The 14814-nt window shown below is 44.5% G+C and overlaps 1 protein-coding gene and 1 long non-coding RNA gene across 3 annotated transcripts in view; one reads left to right on the plus strand and one right to left on the minus strand.

Moving 5' to 3' along the window:
• Positions 1-7324, plus strand: part of CAPN9 (calpain 9) — a 28723-nt gene extending 21399 nt beyond the window's left edge. The window contains exons 18-21 of one of the 2 annotated variants that reach the window (XM_048299502.1): positions 489-567; positions 1220-1336; positions 2773-2831; positions 6890-7324. In XM_048299502.1, the coding sequence (XP_048155459.1) occupies positions 489-567; positions 1220-1336; positions 2773-2831; positions 6890-7018 (384 nt within the window). In that variant the 3' untranslated portion in view covers positions 7019-7324. Of the gene's footprint in view, positions 1-488; positions 568-1219; positions 1337-2772; positions 2832-3638; positions 4075-6889 lie in introns of those variants that run through there. The other variant, XM_048299504.1, reaches the window with a different exon arrangement.
• On the minus strand, positions 4456-12982 carry LOC125324025. Its single transcript, XR_007202756.1, has 3 exons — positions 12237-12982; positions 5355-5422; positions 4456-4541 (listed from the first exon to the last, which is right to left on the minus strand). It is a non-coding gene; the product is annotated as an uncharacterized LOC125324025 (long non-coding RNA).
• Positions 12983-14814: the final 1832 nt, after the last annotated feature.

Here is a 14814-nt window from a genome sequence, read left to right on the forward strand (position 1 = left end):
TCTTGGTTGTACCATGAATGTGGCTATTCATATCTTTTATACTTAGAAGCAAATGAGTATATTTGTGACAGTATTAACGTCATGTTAAATAGTTTGTCTCTAGTGTTCAGAACTACGGAGAAAAACATAAAAGGAGATTAAGAGAATGTGTCAGTTAAGAGTTAGAAGAGAACAATCAATCCTTTCCAGTTAAAAGAACTTCTTTAAAAATAATGAAATTTTTAAAGAAGAGCAACTCATTATTTTTTAATGCTTGGATTTGGCAGTACTTGTTTAAGTCACAAAAACCTGTTCATATGACAAAGAGAACTGGGACCAAGATTTGCTTCTCTGTTATAAAATCAGACTGGATCTAGACCAAAGTCTTGTCAGTTCTCTTAAATGCTTCTACTATGTAGTTGGAGATAAACACCTTGCCTTGCTATGCCCTATCTGTGCTCCCTTTCATATCCCAGTACTGAGCTTTCTGTGTGCTCCTTTCATAACAGAGTATCTTTCTTCAATTTGACTTTGATAAATCTGGCTCCATGTCCTCTTATGAGCTTCGTGGTGCTCTTAAAGCTGCAGGTAAGGCAAGCCCTGCATTTTATCCGGTAAACCTGTCGGGCAGATCAGCCTGGGTGAAGAGGACAATCAATCACACAGGCGAGGTGCTCTGGAACAGAGAAGAGGTCTAAACCCCAGCGAGAACCTGGACACATTGAGTAGGCTAATTTTGCCCCAGGTACCCCCAGTCCTGAAGGGCAGTCAGTCAGAGCAATCTCTGTATTTTAGTGAGCTCTGTTAAACTCAACAGGGCTGCACTTGTGCAGGGTTGGACCCTGAAACAAACCGCTTCAGAGTCCATCTTCATTCAAGGGTTGAAGGAATAGTGAGTAAGCTGCTATGAAGATCAATCACTGCATTAGTATTTCAGCACAAATTATTTTTATTAAAGCAGACAGTTTTGCAGAAATCCCTCCAAATTTCAAGAATAGCGAATGGTCTCTCATACATCACAGTGTGCATGCACTAGAAACTGCAGTGCCTGAAAAATTTCTTGTTCAGAGTTTGTTATTCATTGCAAACTTGAGGATCTTTGTGGTTAGATCTCTTTCTGGACAGATGTGTGCCACAGAGTATCTTCCATTAAGTGGTTTTCAAGATTAGTTAATAGAGATCTTTAGATTCCCGCTGACCTGTGAGGTTGGTCACTTCTTCTCTGTGTGTCTTTGGGAAGGATACCAACTCAACAATTACCTGCTGCAACTGATTGTCCTCCGATACTCTGATGAGCAGTTCCAGATTGAATTTGATGATTTTCTGAACTGCCTAATTCGCCTAGAGAATGCAAGTCGTGAGTATCTATTACTTTTTTCTTCTTTTCCTTTTTACATCTCGAGTTCTTTTTACTCAGAGTGTGAATTGAGATGCAGGAGAGCGCGTATTCTTGTTTGGACTTAGTTGTTTATTATATCTTATCAGTAACACAGCTGCACAGAGTGTGCCTCTTTGTTGGAAGGGTGGAAAATGGCCGTGAGTTTTCACTTCCAAGCTTTTTTAAAGTCTAAATTAACCAATTATGACATGCTAAGTAATATGTTTTTACTTACAATCCAATTACTAACTTTTCGTGTCCCGCAGTGCGGAACTTTTGACCCAATAGCATAAATCCTAGATTTGTGAAGAAGGAGGAGAAAGAAGAAGACATAAATCCACCATAATCCTCCATATTGTTACACTTATGCATAATTATATCCCAAAAACCTAAATTCTCTAAACCCAGGGTTCCAACAAGTATCTTCTTCCTCTGGAATTTCATCCCCTTTGAAAAAGAAGTTGTTCTGCTTTTGGCTGTTGAGCGTGTTGTACAAGATCTGAGATCGAGTACAAGGCTAGCAGAAAGGAGTTGTGTTTAGCATTTGCATTTAGGATTTTCTCCTGTAAAGGGAAAAATGTTCTGCTGCTAATGGAAAATTTCCCCATGTGGATAGAGCTTGCTGCATAAACTCTGCAGCAATGTTGAAGGTATGTGAAGAATGCTGGTGAAGTCCGTGTTGTAACCCTTCTTGTGGCTCACCCAGGAGCTTAATTTGGGATCACATAAGTTCAAGGTTCAAATATTACTTGTGCCTCATGGAAAGAGAAAATTGGCACACGCTTGGGCAGGTATCTCCCTTTATGTAACATGTTCACTTTTGGCTTCAGATGTGGTTCCCTGTACATCAAGACACCGAAGGTAGAGGGTCACTCTTGTTACAAAGCAGCAGTAGTAGAGATAGGTTAAATGGCTGGATAAATGCTGAAATGATCATAAGTGTACCTCCAAATTCAAATAAAACCTAATTCACTCTATGAGAAGAAAAATCAACTTCCTTCACTGATTTCTTTTTTTGTTTTGTTCTTCTCTTTACTTTCTGGTTTGAATGTAGTAATAGAATTATTAAACTTCTGAGAGATAAAAGTTAAATAAGGTAAAAAAGAAATGCAAATTGCTTGGCTTGGTTTCAGAGTATCCTCCAAATCTGACTGTTTAGCACATTCAGGACACTTCTTCCAGACAAGTCCTGAAGTGAGACTTGCATAAAGGCCTTAAGTGAGCAAGACATTTCCTCTTGCATGGACTTTGCTTTGTCAGAGGAGCTACCACCACCAAGCAATCCTAAGCAATCTGCCTTTGTGCCAGGCCTTCCCTCTCCTTGGCATGGCCGCTTGTCATTGTGGGATGGAGAGCTCGTGTATGAATATGAATGAGGTGTATTTATAGCACTGGTGTCCTGTTTTTCATTTCAGGAGTATTCCAAGCACTGAGTGCGAAAAACAAGGAGTTCATTAACCTGAATATAGGCGAGGTATGAGCACAGATTCATAAACACTGACAAAATGATGGGGTTTCTCTAGAGCTTTGTCCTCTTGTAAGAACTGGAGTATTTCTGCATGATACTTCAGGTGTCTGTGAGAGTGCAGGGGGGTATCTGCCATAGGTTCCACCACGGCTGGAATTTTACAGCCCACTACAGCCCACGCACTGATTAAATCTCCTCCACGCCATTTCCTTCCTTCCTTCCTTGCCCTGTGGCATATTGACAACTTCCCATGCCCCTTTCTAGTTTCTCTGGTTTTTTTCCCTCCTTGGGCACCAGGTTTCAGTGGGGAAAGAGGAAGGAGCAGATGGGGATAGGGGGGTCTTTCACACTCCCTGAACCCCCCCAGGAATTCAGATCAGCCTCATCTGTGCATGTCTATCATTTGCTTCTCACACTGCTCAGCACAGGTTTCTTATTTTCTTGTTCTCTCTTTGTCTCCCTGTTGCTGTGAGCTGTCTCTCATTTCACTAAGCCAAAGCTTCCTGGGGTGAGGCACAATGAATTCCCAGGCAAAAGAAATGTGGGAACCCATGTGGGCTGCTGGGATGCAAATAAAGTAACTGCTGATTCCAGCATCTAGTGCTTGGAGAGCTTTGCCTTATTCCTTCCTGCTGGCTGAGGTCTCTCCTTAATGACAGGATGTAAAAGCCAAGTGAGCAAAGGTCCTTTTCCCTTCATGGGGTCAATTCAGAGCAAAGCACTGCTTTGGAACAGCTCCATTTGGGGAAAGACATGGGGAGGGAGAACGGCCTGAAATGCTTTATTGTAAAGTTGATCTTTTTCTGATACTAGTTTATCAACCTGGCAATGAACATCTGAAGAAGTCTGATTTGGATGCCAGGAGTTTCTTGCAACTTTGCTGCCGAGACTTTTGCCCCAAGAGCTGAGGTCCCCTTCACATGCAAACTTCACCAGGAGATTTCATGTAGAGGAACATGCATGCTGCCCACCCTTTCTGTTCTCCAGCCCTGTGGATCAGTTCAAGTGTTAGATCACGTGGTTTTGGTTTTGGTAGAGCCTGATACTGGATTTGGGACTGAGCATTTGGATGGGGCACACATGCCTCTTAAGCACGCTGAAACTGATCTTCCTGAGTGACCACAGGTTTTTATTAAACAGGATTGTATTTAGTTTCAGCACAGCACAGACTATAGTGATTAAAATTCTTTATTGCTGCTTGGCTACCGATTAGTATAAGGTGCTTTTGAAAATACAAGGTTGCATAAAACTTGTTCAGTTTGAAATTTATTTCCAGGTATAATGTGTGGCTACATGACAAGTACCCTGTCACAGCCACATGAATTGCAGTCTGGTGAACTGTGGACAAAGAAAGACTAGGGAATCTATGGGTGAAAATTCACTTCTTAATAGTTGTGACAGAGGTCCCAGGTCCAGGGTTCCTTAGAAGGATGCTTAAGCAAAGGTTTGACATTCATCACAGATATACTTATGGAAAAAATATTGCATCTCCCCTTTTCTTAGTCCTTCCTCTGCTACCAACAAAGTTCCTCTGCTTCACACTTTGCTGCGTAGCCAAAGAGTGTCCTATAGGCCCAGCTCTGCAGAGTTGCACACAATTTGTCATCATCTTCAGAGAAACACGTGGCCTCTGAGACAGTGAGCTCCTGCATGAGGATGTTTTACTCCAGACCATCCGAGATTGTGTCCCACACCAACCATGCTCCAGAAGAATAACTATAATCGGTTTAAAATAACTAAATGTTACTAAATTGGTATGGTCCTGATCTCTGCAGCTATTGCTATTTTGCATGTGACTTATACAGTATTATTCATGTGATGTGGGTAGCCAATGCTGACTTAAAAAATAACAGTAATAGCAGCTGGGGACTTAAGATGTCTTCATAGGATTTGTTTCCATGATTATCCTCATAACTTATGTCTATTTTATAATGAATCAACTGTCTGGATTTGTTTTCTAAAACCTTTCTTGCAGTGAAACAGATGGCCCTAGACTAGCCTTGCATTCCCTGCTGTCCAGGATCACTGAGATAGACAGGATTTTGTTTTCTCTAGATTTAGACCTAATGAGCAATTCAGAAAGGAAAATCAAGCTGCAATAAAGGTGAAGCTCAAACAATGAAAAAACATAGAGATCATGGTGTTTAAAATAGCAACTTTCTTTTCTTCTAGCAGTTATAATCTTGTAACTATGCAGAAAATACTCTGGAGCTAGCTAGAAGGTGAGCAAAAGCTGATGGTCACAGTATTTGATTAACTGAAGTACTCAGCCCCATGAGGTGTATTGATTTTCAGATGTGCTGATGTATGTATGCCCTTTCACAGCACCAGAGACATCTGTCTAAATTTGTGAAAGTTTGGATTAAAATCTAGACTGTCCTATAAACATTCAGCTGCATACTTGAAACAAACAAAAAACCCCCAAATCACAGATCCTTAACTAGTTTACTGTACAAGCTTAGATGTGGATATTTGTTGTAATATACCATTGTTCACAAGTTATGCAGAGGAAAAGAGATGTCTCAGTACCTGGCATTACCAGTGTAGCTTTCTGTTCCTCTCCAAAGAGCTGATACTGTCTTGAGAAGTCAGGATTGCTATATGAAAATGGTAAATAAAGATGGGAGCAATGAGGTACAGGCAAAAATCTCCTCTGCTTTTGAACCAAAATTCACACATTTAAGAAAAAACACCCTGGGGAGTTTCCTGCCCACTCGGAGCAGTTGCCCGCTGTACCACAAGGAGCTTGAGAGATTACATCTGAGTTCTTTAGGGATCAGCCTCTTTCTTGGCCAGCCAGCTCTCTGCAGAGAGCCCAGTCCCAGTTCTGCCTTGGGGCTGACACAGCACCCACAACCACAGCAGAGGGCACATAAGGGAGTTCAGCACAAGAGAATTTGTAGGTACAACCAGGCTGGTCCATGGCCACTCAGACTCTGTTGCAGCACAGTCCCTGTCTCACCACTTTGGCTGTAAGGATATTACAGATGCCAGTGCTGAAAGCCTTGCCAGCATCAAGGGGAAAAACAGTAATTGCTCCCCCTTGTCCTGTGTGCTAGACCATTTCCTTTCTGCACTGGAGCAAGGCCCACCTTAAAAAGGGAAGAGTAACTGGCAGTAAGTGCATCTGAAGATGGAGGATTATATAATACCTGGTAAAGTGGGGTTTTTTTGTGTCCTGTTACGCTGTTTTGTGTGAGTGACTGAGTGGGAGAGTGAGACGTTTGATTTCACAGCCCCACCTGAACACAATCATCCTTCTCAGCACTGCACCCACCTGCTGTTGGAGCAGGAGGGCAACTCTGCCCAGAAGCAGGAGTCTGGGCTTGCTGGTCTTCTTTTTTTTTTAATCAAGGATCTCGAACCTAAAGCTAGATCTTGCTGTCTTCTCTGATGTGAGATGAGATGAGATGCAGGTATGTTTGGCCCTGTACCCCATTGCAGGATCTATGGCCAATCCCTTACAGTGCTCTCAAAGCTGTGAGAGGTACATTCCCTAATGTGTTGCACACAGACCTTGTTAGCAAGAATGGCTCATGCTGGGAAGCCCTGCCTGTCTGCTAATAGCAATATTAATGGGGAACACGAGAGTCATTTTTCATAATTTTATAAGTGGAAAAAACTAAGAATCACTTAGATACAGGGCTGCTTTCCCGCTACCTCATAGAATGAAAAATCTCACTCTAAACCTGCTGCTAAAGCCTCAGGTTAGATGTTAGCAGGGGCTGCTGCCCTGGAGCTGATTGTCTCTCCTCTGCTCCCCTGTGTCCTCTCAGCCACCTCAACACCCCAAGAGTTTGGGCAGTGCTCCAAGACACGGCACATTTCTGATTTTAAAGGAACAACATCAACTCAAGGCATAAGCCTTTTGAGAGGGTAGTCATTCACCCTAACCACCATGATGGCAATGGCATTTTCCTGCCCTGAAGTAGGTTTGCTTCCCAGCCTGTTGCTGAGGCGAGAAGGGACATAGATAGTGAAAACTACCATGAAAAACTGCCTCGAAAAAGTAAAGAAACTGAAAAACAGTGAAATTGCATTCTGCTTTTTCTCCATACAAACAGAGACAGAAACCATCAGTAAACATCGTGGGCACAAGGGTGGTCAGAAGCATCCCACACTTCTTCAGAAAGCTTCCAAGGAGTGGCTCAGCAATGCTGCATCTTCATTTTGGTTTGGGGTTTTTTTTTTGATGGATGTTATGGGTTTGTTTGTTTGTTTGTGGCATTTTGGGTTTTGTTACAGACCTATTTTAAGCCCCACTAGGTCTTTTGGGAGCCTGCAAACTCATGTGTCAGCACAACCGGTGCACGAGGCATTGTGGGGGGAGCGAGGGGGAAAGAAAAAAGTGAAATCTGGCCATCCCACTGCTGGCAAATCCTCCATGCCAGGTGCTGTGGCATCAGGTAGGAGAAATGCTAGAAGTGATGTGGTAGTTCACCCCATTTATAACAGTTGTGGTTGCTTCCAGTCATGAAAATTAAATATTTGTGGATAGATACGAGTTATCTAAATAATTTTCATTTGAACTGAATTACCTCTCCACTATCCCCAACCTCCTCCCTGAAACATGTGAGTCTTTGTTCTTTTTGACTTGTGGCAGTGTACATTTTGGAAGCACATCAGAGTGCTGAGGGCAGTTTGCAATGTTCCCAGTAAGGCTGGAACTTCAGCATTTTAAAAATTAATTATAAATACTTGCTGATTGAGGTAAACACACAAGATATCAGCAATTGCCAGCAACTATCTTTTGCACATCAGGCACTTATAAGGGCCTCTTATAAATTGTTCTCCTAAAATCTCTTCTTTTCATCCTTTGCCCTTTGCATGACTCCTCAAGGGAAGTGAGCTCCACTGAGCAGGATTTGGCCTCCTGGGCAGCCTGGATACTTCTTTGAGTATTATCCACAGAGGCAGAGGACTCAAACAGGGCAAAGATAGCAGCAGGCATTAGACACATGCCTGTTCTTTTTCTGGCCCAAGGAATATATAGCCACAACTCTTCATTGCCATTTTTTTTTCTTTTTTTTTATTTAAAAGGCCCTGAACCAAAGTAAGTGCATTCATCCCCATCTCCCCCCAGTATACAGCAGAAATGGTGAATATTTTCCTTTTCAGGTACTTCACTGGACTACTTCAAGTGGGCTTTATTTCCTGGTCCTTCAGAGAGGAAAAAGCATTTATCCACAGATCCAAAAAGTGTCCATGTTTCATTTGCCCCCAGGGAGAGATGGAGCTGCCTACATGCCTTACCTGCAGTGTAGTGTTTGCCATGCACGAGGGCCAAATTCCCTCACACTTTGGGAGAAGCCTCCCAGTAAAACAAGGACAGGGATGGGGGTTCCCTTATGAGTGATGTGTGGCCACCTCTCCTGGCAGACAGCCCCCCCAAGGACACAGCCCAGCCACTGCCCTGGTGAGGGGGGCAATGCCAACATTTTGTGACAATTTTATCCAGTTGCTAAGCAGCTGGGTCCCAGGGACACAAATAAAGTGAAAACAAAACGTCCCAAGGGAAAGCAGCCGTGCTGCTCTGGGAGGGCGCTCCAGCTCCAGACCCATGGCTTCCTCTGTCCTCCTTGCAGATGCACACAGTTTCGTGGGGCTGTGCCAAGGGCTGTGCCAGGGGCTGAGTGAGGGTGATGGCATGTGCAAGGCTTTGGGAAGGGGTTCTGGCAGCCAGGGTCCAAGCTGAGCTGGCTTCTCTTTTCGGGGGGGTGGGAGCCCACACCTGCCTGCAGAAGGCTGACTGAGGGCACACACCTGGCTCTTCCAGCCCCCCAGCTCCCCCTGTGTCTGTGCAGGGCACTGAGCACTGCTGGAGACAGAGAGCAAACCTGTGTCCAACTTTTCAGCCCAGCACTGAGTGCTGGGATGCAGTTTCTGTGCCTCTAGACAGTTTAGTGTTTTATGGCAAGCATTCTCCTTGTCTTACTAGCAGCACCAGCAAATTATACTTTTAAATGTTTACGTACTCCCTCCATCCCTGTCCTCTCAAAGAACTGCCCAATTTCACTGCAAAACAGAGTAGCTCCAGCACAGGGAGCTGAGAAGATCCAAACCACCACACCATCGTGCCTCATATCCCAGTGCTTAGAGCTGAAACACGAGATCTGGGCTCAAAACCCTTGAGTAATTCAAATAGCATTTACCTGTCTCTCCAGTCTCCTCTGGTTGTTAGACACTCAGCCTTTCTACATCGGTTTAACACCCAAATTCAAGGCTGTCATCCATCCAGGAAATAATCTCTGGGACCTCATTGCCCAGAGAATTCGTGGAGTCTCCCTCACTGGAGATGTCTAAGAACTGCCCGGACACAATCCTGTGCCAGGTGCTCTAGGATGACCCTGCTGGAGCAGGGAGGATGAAACAGATGACCCCTTCTGGTCCCTTCCTGATATATCTGTGATATATCAGCAGGGCATTTTAGGACACAATACTGGGTAGCAGAACCCTTTATTGTACAAAGGGGAGCCAACACAAAGCTTCAGGGATGCAGTCGCATTGCACTACAGCCCCCTTGGTCATCCAGCAGCAGGCTGCCAGCATGGGCATCTCAGCATCTGCTCCAGCTTGGAAGCAGATTATCTGGTGCCAGAGAAAATGGATTTATCATGATTGATCCCATTCATTTCCTAGAGGACATGCCAAGTGACTGAAATAGAAATGGGGTCAGCAATTAATAGGGTAGATCTCAGTCACTGTCACCATATGTTGATATGATGATGGCTGGTTTATCTATGTACCTGATAAATAGCTTACTGAAAGTTCTATCAGAACATGGGTCAAGGAGAGTGGAGACAAAACTCAAGGGGGCTGTTGTACAGACACTGACAACCTCATAGATTTTTTCTCTAGCATTGAAAGTTACATAAATATTTCTCCCATTTCTGGGAGGGTTTCTTCATGTCCCTGGGGAAAGGGGAGTGGATGAGTCACAATCAGCTGCAGCCTCATCTTAGCTTTCTGCCCTACCAGGTTCAGCTGAAGGCTGTCTGACTTTATTCCTTACAGGGACATTATATATGGTGTATTTTCTTGAAGTGGGGTAGGAAAACTTTTGAGCACAAGAAACAGAGATTGCGAAGTGTCTTAATGAAACTGCCACAATGGCCGCAGGCCAAGTTGTGTCTTATGTTGTTGGAGCCAGGAGTTCTGGGACATCTTTTGTCCTGCCATGACAAAGGCTGTTTCAGTTTCTGATCCTTATAATAAGTCCAGCTTTCTCTGCAGCTCATGGGTAATACCTCTCCAACAGAACCCACAGCACTCTTTTAGAGAGATGTTATTCCTTCCTGAGGCAGGAAATTTCAAGCTTGTCAAAGCACTTTTCTGAGCCAACAAGGGCTACAGCAGAAAAATTTTGATCAAAAACAGGTGCACGGCTGGCTGGGAGGCTGAAAGAGAGTCACTGTGCAGTTTGCATAACCCCTGGGAAAAAGATATGTAACTCAGTGTGAGGAAAAGAAAATGAGCTCTGCGTTGAGTGTGGGATGGTGAATCTGCAAGGAGCCGGAGAGCGACGGCTCCCTCAGCAGCTCGCTCTGCAGTCTGCAAACATTTCACGGCAAGTCTGGCTTAACTGGCTGGCATTACAGCTTGCCTAGCCCACTAGGGAGCAAATGTGCTGCTCCCTTCCTCCAGGATGATAGAAGAGTGTAAGACATAAAGAGCCACAATTATCATGGGTTTAAGTATCAGGAGCCAGAAGCAAAGGCTCCATCACCACCCCAAAAGTTCTGAGGAGAAGAGACCCACTTTTCAGGGGAGCTGAGGGTCTCATAGAGCTCATTGATGTCAAGGAATGATGTATGGGGCAAATCTTTCTGAGTAAAGAAGACTGCCTGTATGCAGCTTTTGGCAATGGGACACTTTCCTTCATTATTTTAGCCTATAGAGACCTCCAATAAAATCATTTAATCTGATTAATCAATTACCTATGGACAGCATTGGAAAGAAACTTTCCCAGCTGTGTATAGATTTTGCGTTTAAACTGCCCTCATGCTCTTCAAGGCATATCCTCAAGGACAGCAACCTAACTTCTGCATTTCCTAAAAACAGATGCCTGGTTTTGAGTATAAAAAACTTCCACAATGCCAAAGCCCATTTGAAGAGCAGCACGCACAGAGCAGCTTTGCTGACAGAATGCAGCCACATTGCACCCCAAACATCCTGATGAGGATGGTGTGAGGGGCTGGGTAGGCAGCAGCTGGAGCCCACTGCTGTGGCTGGATGCAGGGATGTTCCCAAAGCACAGGGACAATATGCCTGCATAAGGCAAATGCAGCCCTGCCCCTATTTCCCTCCATAGACCACAGCAAATTTCCCCATTACCACACCACACCTGGGACCTAAGATGGCCCAAGAGACACCAGACATGGTACCTTTGCCCTGCTTATGCCAGAAAGACATGACCCATTATTTGGGCTCACTGAAAAGATGCTCTTTGCCTCATGTGGGGTAGAAATCATTCCACTGCTGCTCAGAATTTCAGTCTGGATCAGAAAGGCTCCTTCCTTGCTGGCAGCCTTTGCAGTTGCACTGTCAGTGCCATAGAATCTCATCTCCTCCAGAAGCCTCTGAGAAAGTGAGAATTGTCAGGATTTTTACTGGAAGTTTCAGCTTTTATGATTACTGAGAATATCTATAAAATGGCATTAGAGCAGGCCTTAAAGCTTCAGAAAACAAAATACAAATAAAGATCAATCCCAAGTTATTATTTTTGAAGTCTAAACCCTGTTGATAATTTTAGTGGCCCTAACTCATGGTTTGTGAATGTCTTGATGTGTTGTTACTGCTCCTGACATGAAATAACCCTACACCGGCTTTGTTTACAGGCAAGGATTTCCTTCCCTAATAAATGATTGAAAGTGTTCAGTCAATTAACTCTCCAGAGTTGTTAATTTAGTAGTTTCCTGATCATTAACAAGCAGTTCTTGAAAAGCATTAACACCAAACTAGCCCAAGAGCGGGAATTTGTGGTTTAGACCTATGAAGACCTAACATCATTTTTCTAATGCTGCATTGTTTAACTGAGCAGCATTCCTTTGCTTTCCGTAGTCTCTTTGCTCTTGGGCATCTCTCAGATGGAGAGATATGGAAGGGAGATATGGAAATCTACTGCTTCAGAAGCATATTGATATGAATGTTAAGGTAGGCTTATATACTTAATATAAAATATGTAATATAAATAATGATTTTTATATAGAGATATACATGTGTTTTAGGTACATGTAGCACAGCTTGTATACAAGGCTTCAGTCACAATTGCCAGTAGTGATGCAGCTGGTCCCCTGAATGTACTGACAGCCAGCTTTTTGTTCTCCATGCATGGATTATCCAATTTCACAGTTAACTGGGAAAGGGTACCAAAGCCCCTGCACAGAAAATTGCCCGTAGTTGCAGACTCACCTCTGTCCCAATGACAAAGTTCTGTTTCTCCAGTTGCTCATTAACATGGAAGGCAAAAAATTTCCCATGTGTTTCATGGACCTCTGAAGGGAGACATAGGCAGGTGCATGTGTATCCATGTGGGAACCAGGCTGTGGTACTCTTAAGGAAGAGCCCCCTGTGGTCAGTACAACAAATCTTGTCATGGCAAAGGCCTATCAATCTTGCACTACTGGTTTTGCCTCCAAATGGGAGCCAGACTTCAAAACTCTAAATATTGTCCAAGTGGCAGGGCCAAGCAGGCAACAGTGAATGCAGAACTCATTGTAAAATGTCTTTTTTTACCAGTTGTTCCCTTTGCTGTGTAGGTTGTTGAAGGCTCAATTGGTCTTCTTTAAAGAAGGAACCAGCTGTCCCTGGTGTCCAACCACAGACCTGAAGGACGTTCTGCACCCTGCAGATACTTTCTCCTTATTTCCATCCTTCTAGCTTTCACCCTGCATATACACTGCACACACAGATTTCTTCTCAGTCAAGTTTGCATGAGACAGCAAAACAAAATATCCCAGGCAATTTTGCCTCTTCTTTGTGTCTCATTTAGTCCGCAGTCCCTACAAGCCTCAGAAGCCCGGGGTAACTACTGAAGGTAGACATCTTCAGCTCCAGCCAAAATTATGTTTAACATTCAGCACTTAGCCTTTCCCATCTGAAAGCCACCTTTAGGCCAAGCAGCACTGACTTAAACAATTTATCAAGGTATGTGGCAACTCAAGAGGGCTTTCAGGGCTCTGGAGGCTAAAATTAGACGTGGCAGTTACATCCTGGCGTTGGCAGCACACGATGCCCTCCTCTGCTCCAGCTGGCCCTGCTGGCTGTCACACCGGGATGAGATGCTCCACAGTGGGGTGACTACCAGAGCCCAGCTGTGCCCCCCTGGCCCAAGGGGATCTGCTCTGCAGGTCGCTGTGAAAGCTGCAAAACTGGCCTTTGGTGGGACACCATTAGTGCAGAAACCTCGTTACTGCCTCTGGGCAAGGGGCAGGATGTTTAGCTGTGTTTGCAAAGGAGGTTCAAAATAAACAAAAAGCTATAGATCTCTGAGTAGAAACTGCATCCAGGAAAAGCTCCAAAGCTGGCTCCAAATGTGCACTGTGGCAGGCATTGTGGATGTGCTGCCTTTCTTTCTGTCAGCACGAGCACCGCTGAAATGCCAGGTCTGCTTTCACTTGGAGGCACAATAAGCCCCTGTTTTCCAAGCAGGAAAACATTTCCATTTCAGGGCAGCAACTGCCTGCCAGAAACACAACACACAGAGATATGAGGGCAAGTGCCCTTGCTGAGAACTGGGAAGCACCCCCTGAGAAAGGGCCACCACCTATACACAGCTGGGATATGTGAGTGTCCTGAAACATCTGTGGGCTATAGAGAGCTCTTTCTCAGGCATGTTTGGCAGCCTTTTCTGTTTGCAAGCGTATTTTGAATTTAAGTTTCTCCATAAACTCTACTGCTTCAGCAAAGACTTGCCTTTATTGCATACCAGTGGGTGCCACCTCTGCACGACACCTCAGTGTGGGAAATTATTTGTGGCTGCTGGGGGTAGACTGGCCAGCCACAATTTCATCCCACAGCAGCATTCCTGTTCAGGTCCCAGCATGGAGCCTATCACAGTGTGGGGATATTTACTCCACCACAGCCTGTGCCTTCAGCTAGAGTCCAGAAAGGCATCTTTGCCACCATCTCAAGTGACTTAAAAATGTCTATTTCTTGTCCTTCTACCATGAGGCTGCTTCCAAGTGACTTCAGCTGATGTTTTTTGCAGCTTTTCAGGAGTTTAAAATGATGTTTTGAGCTGTGTGCTGGCATTCAGCCAGAGGTGATGCCAGGATCAGAGCCCACTGCTTTCACTGGAAATCTCTGAACAGGAGTCTTGATGTATTTTGCATCATCAAGAGAATATCCAAAGGATTTCAGTGCAGAAAAGTTCTTTGGAATAACTTCAACACTGGAAAAAAATGATGTCCTGTAATAACAAAATTGGCACGTTCATTCATTGGGCTATACCTCATACAGTCAGCTGAGACAGGGGTGTCCTCTTTGGCTGTTCACAGAGAAGAACTGTGGGCTGCAAGTAATTTGGGAAGGCACTGCCATCCATCACTGGTCTCACTGAGGCTGAGACAGGCCAGGGGGGCCATAGCACCTCATCTTTACCATGGTTATTAGCAACTGCTCCAGCCAGGAAGTTTTCATATTCTATGTCTATTTTAATTTTCTATTTTATATGTAAAAACCTAATTCACAGGCCTCCATGATCTTTATCTCGCTGGTCCTCAAAAGATGACAACAAATGTCAGTGTTACTGTCCTTGGGCTCGTATGTGTTTACACACCCACATGACCAGCATCCCTGCAGGACAGCCTGTAAGGACATCTCTAGGTGAAGTGAGGGATCTGAGGTCACACCAAGTTAGCAGGCAAAGACTTCAGCAGAGGTGTCCCACAGCAATGCCTCAGTCACTGCAGCTTGGCTGCCCATGGCTTCCATCCCAGGTCATTCCTTCAGCATCAGAGCAGAAGGAGGCGCTTCAGGGTGGAGGCCC

Source organism: Corvus hawaiiensis, chromosome 3 (genome assembly GCF_020740725.1).
Source record: "Corvus hawaiiensis isolate bCorHaw1 chromosome 3, bCorHaw1.pri.cur, whole genome shotgun sequence".
Classification (NCBI taxonomy): Eukaryota; Metazoa; Chordata; class Aves; order Passeriformes; family Corvidae; genus Corvus; species Corvus hawaiiensis.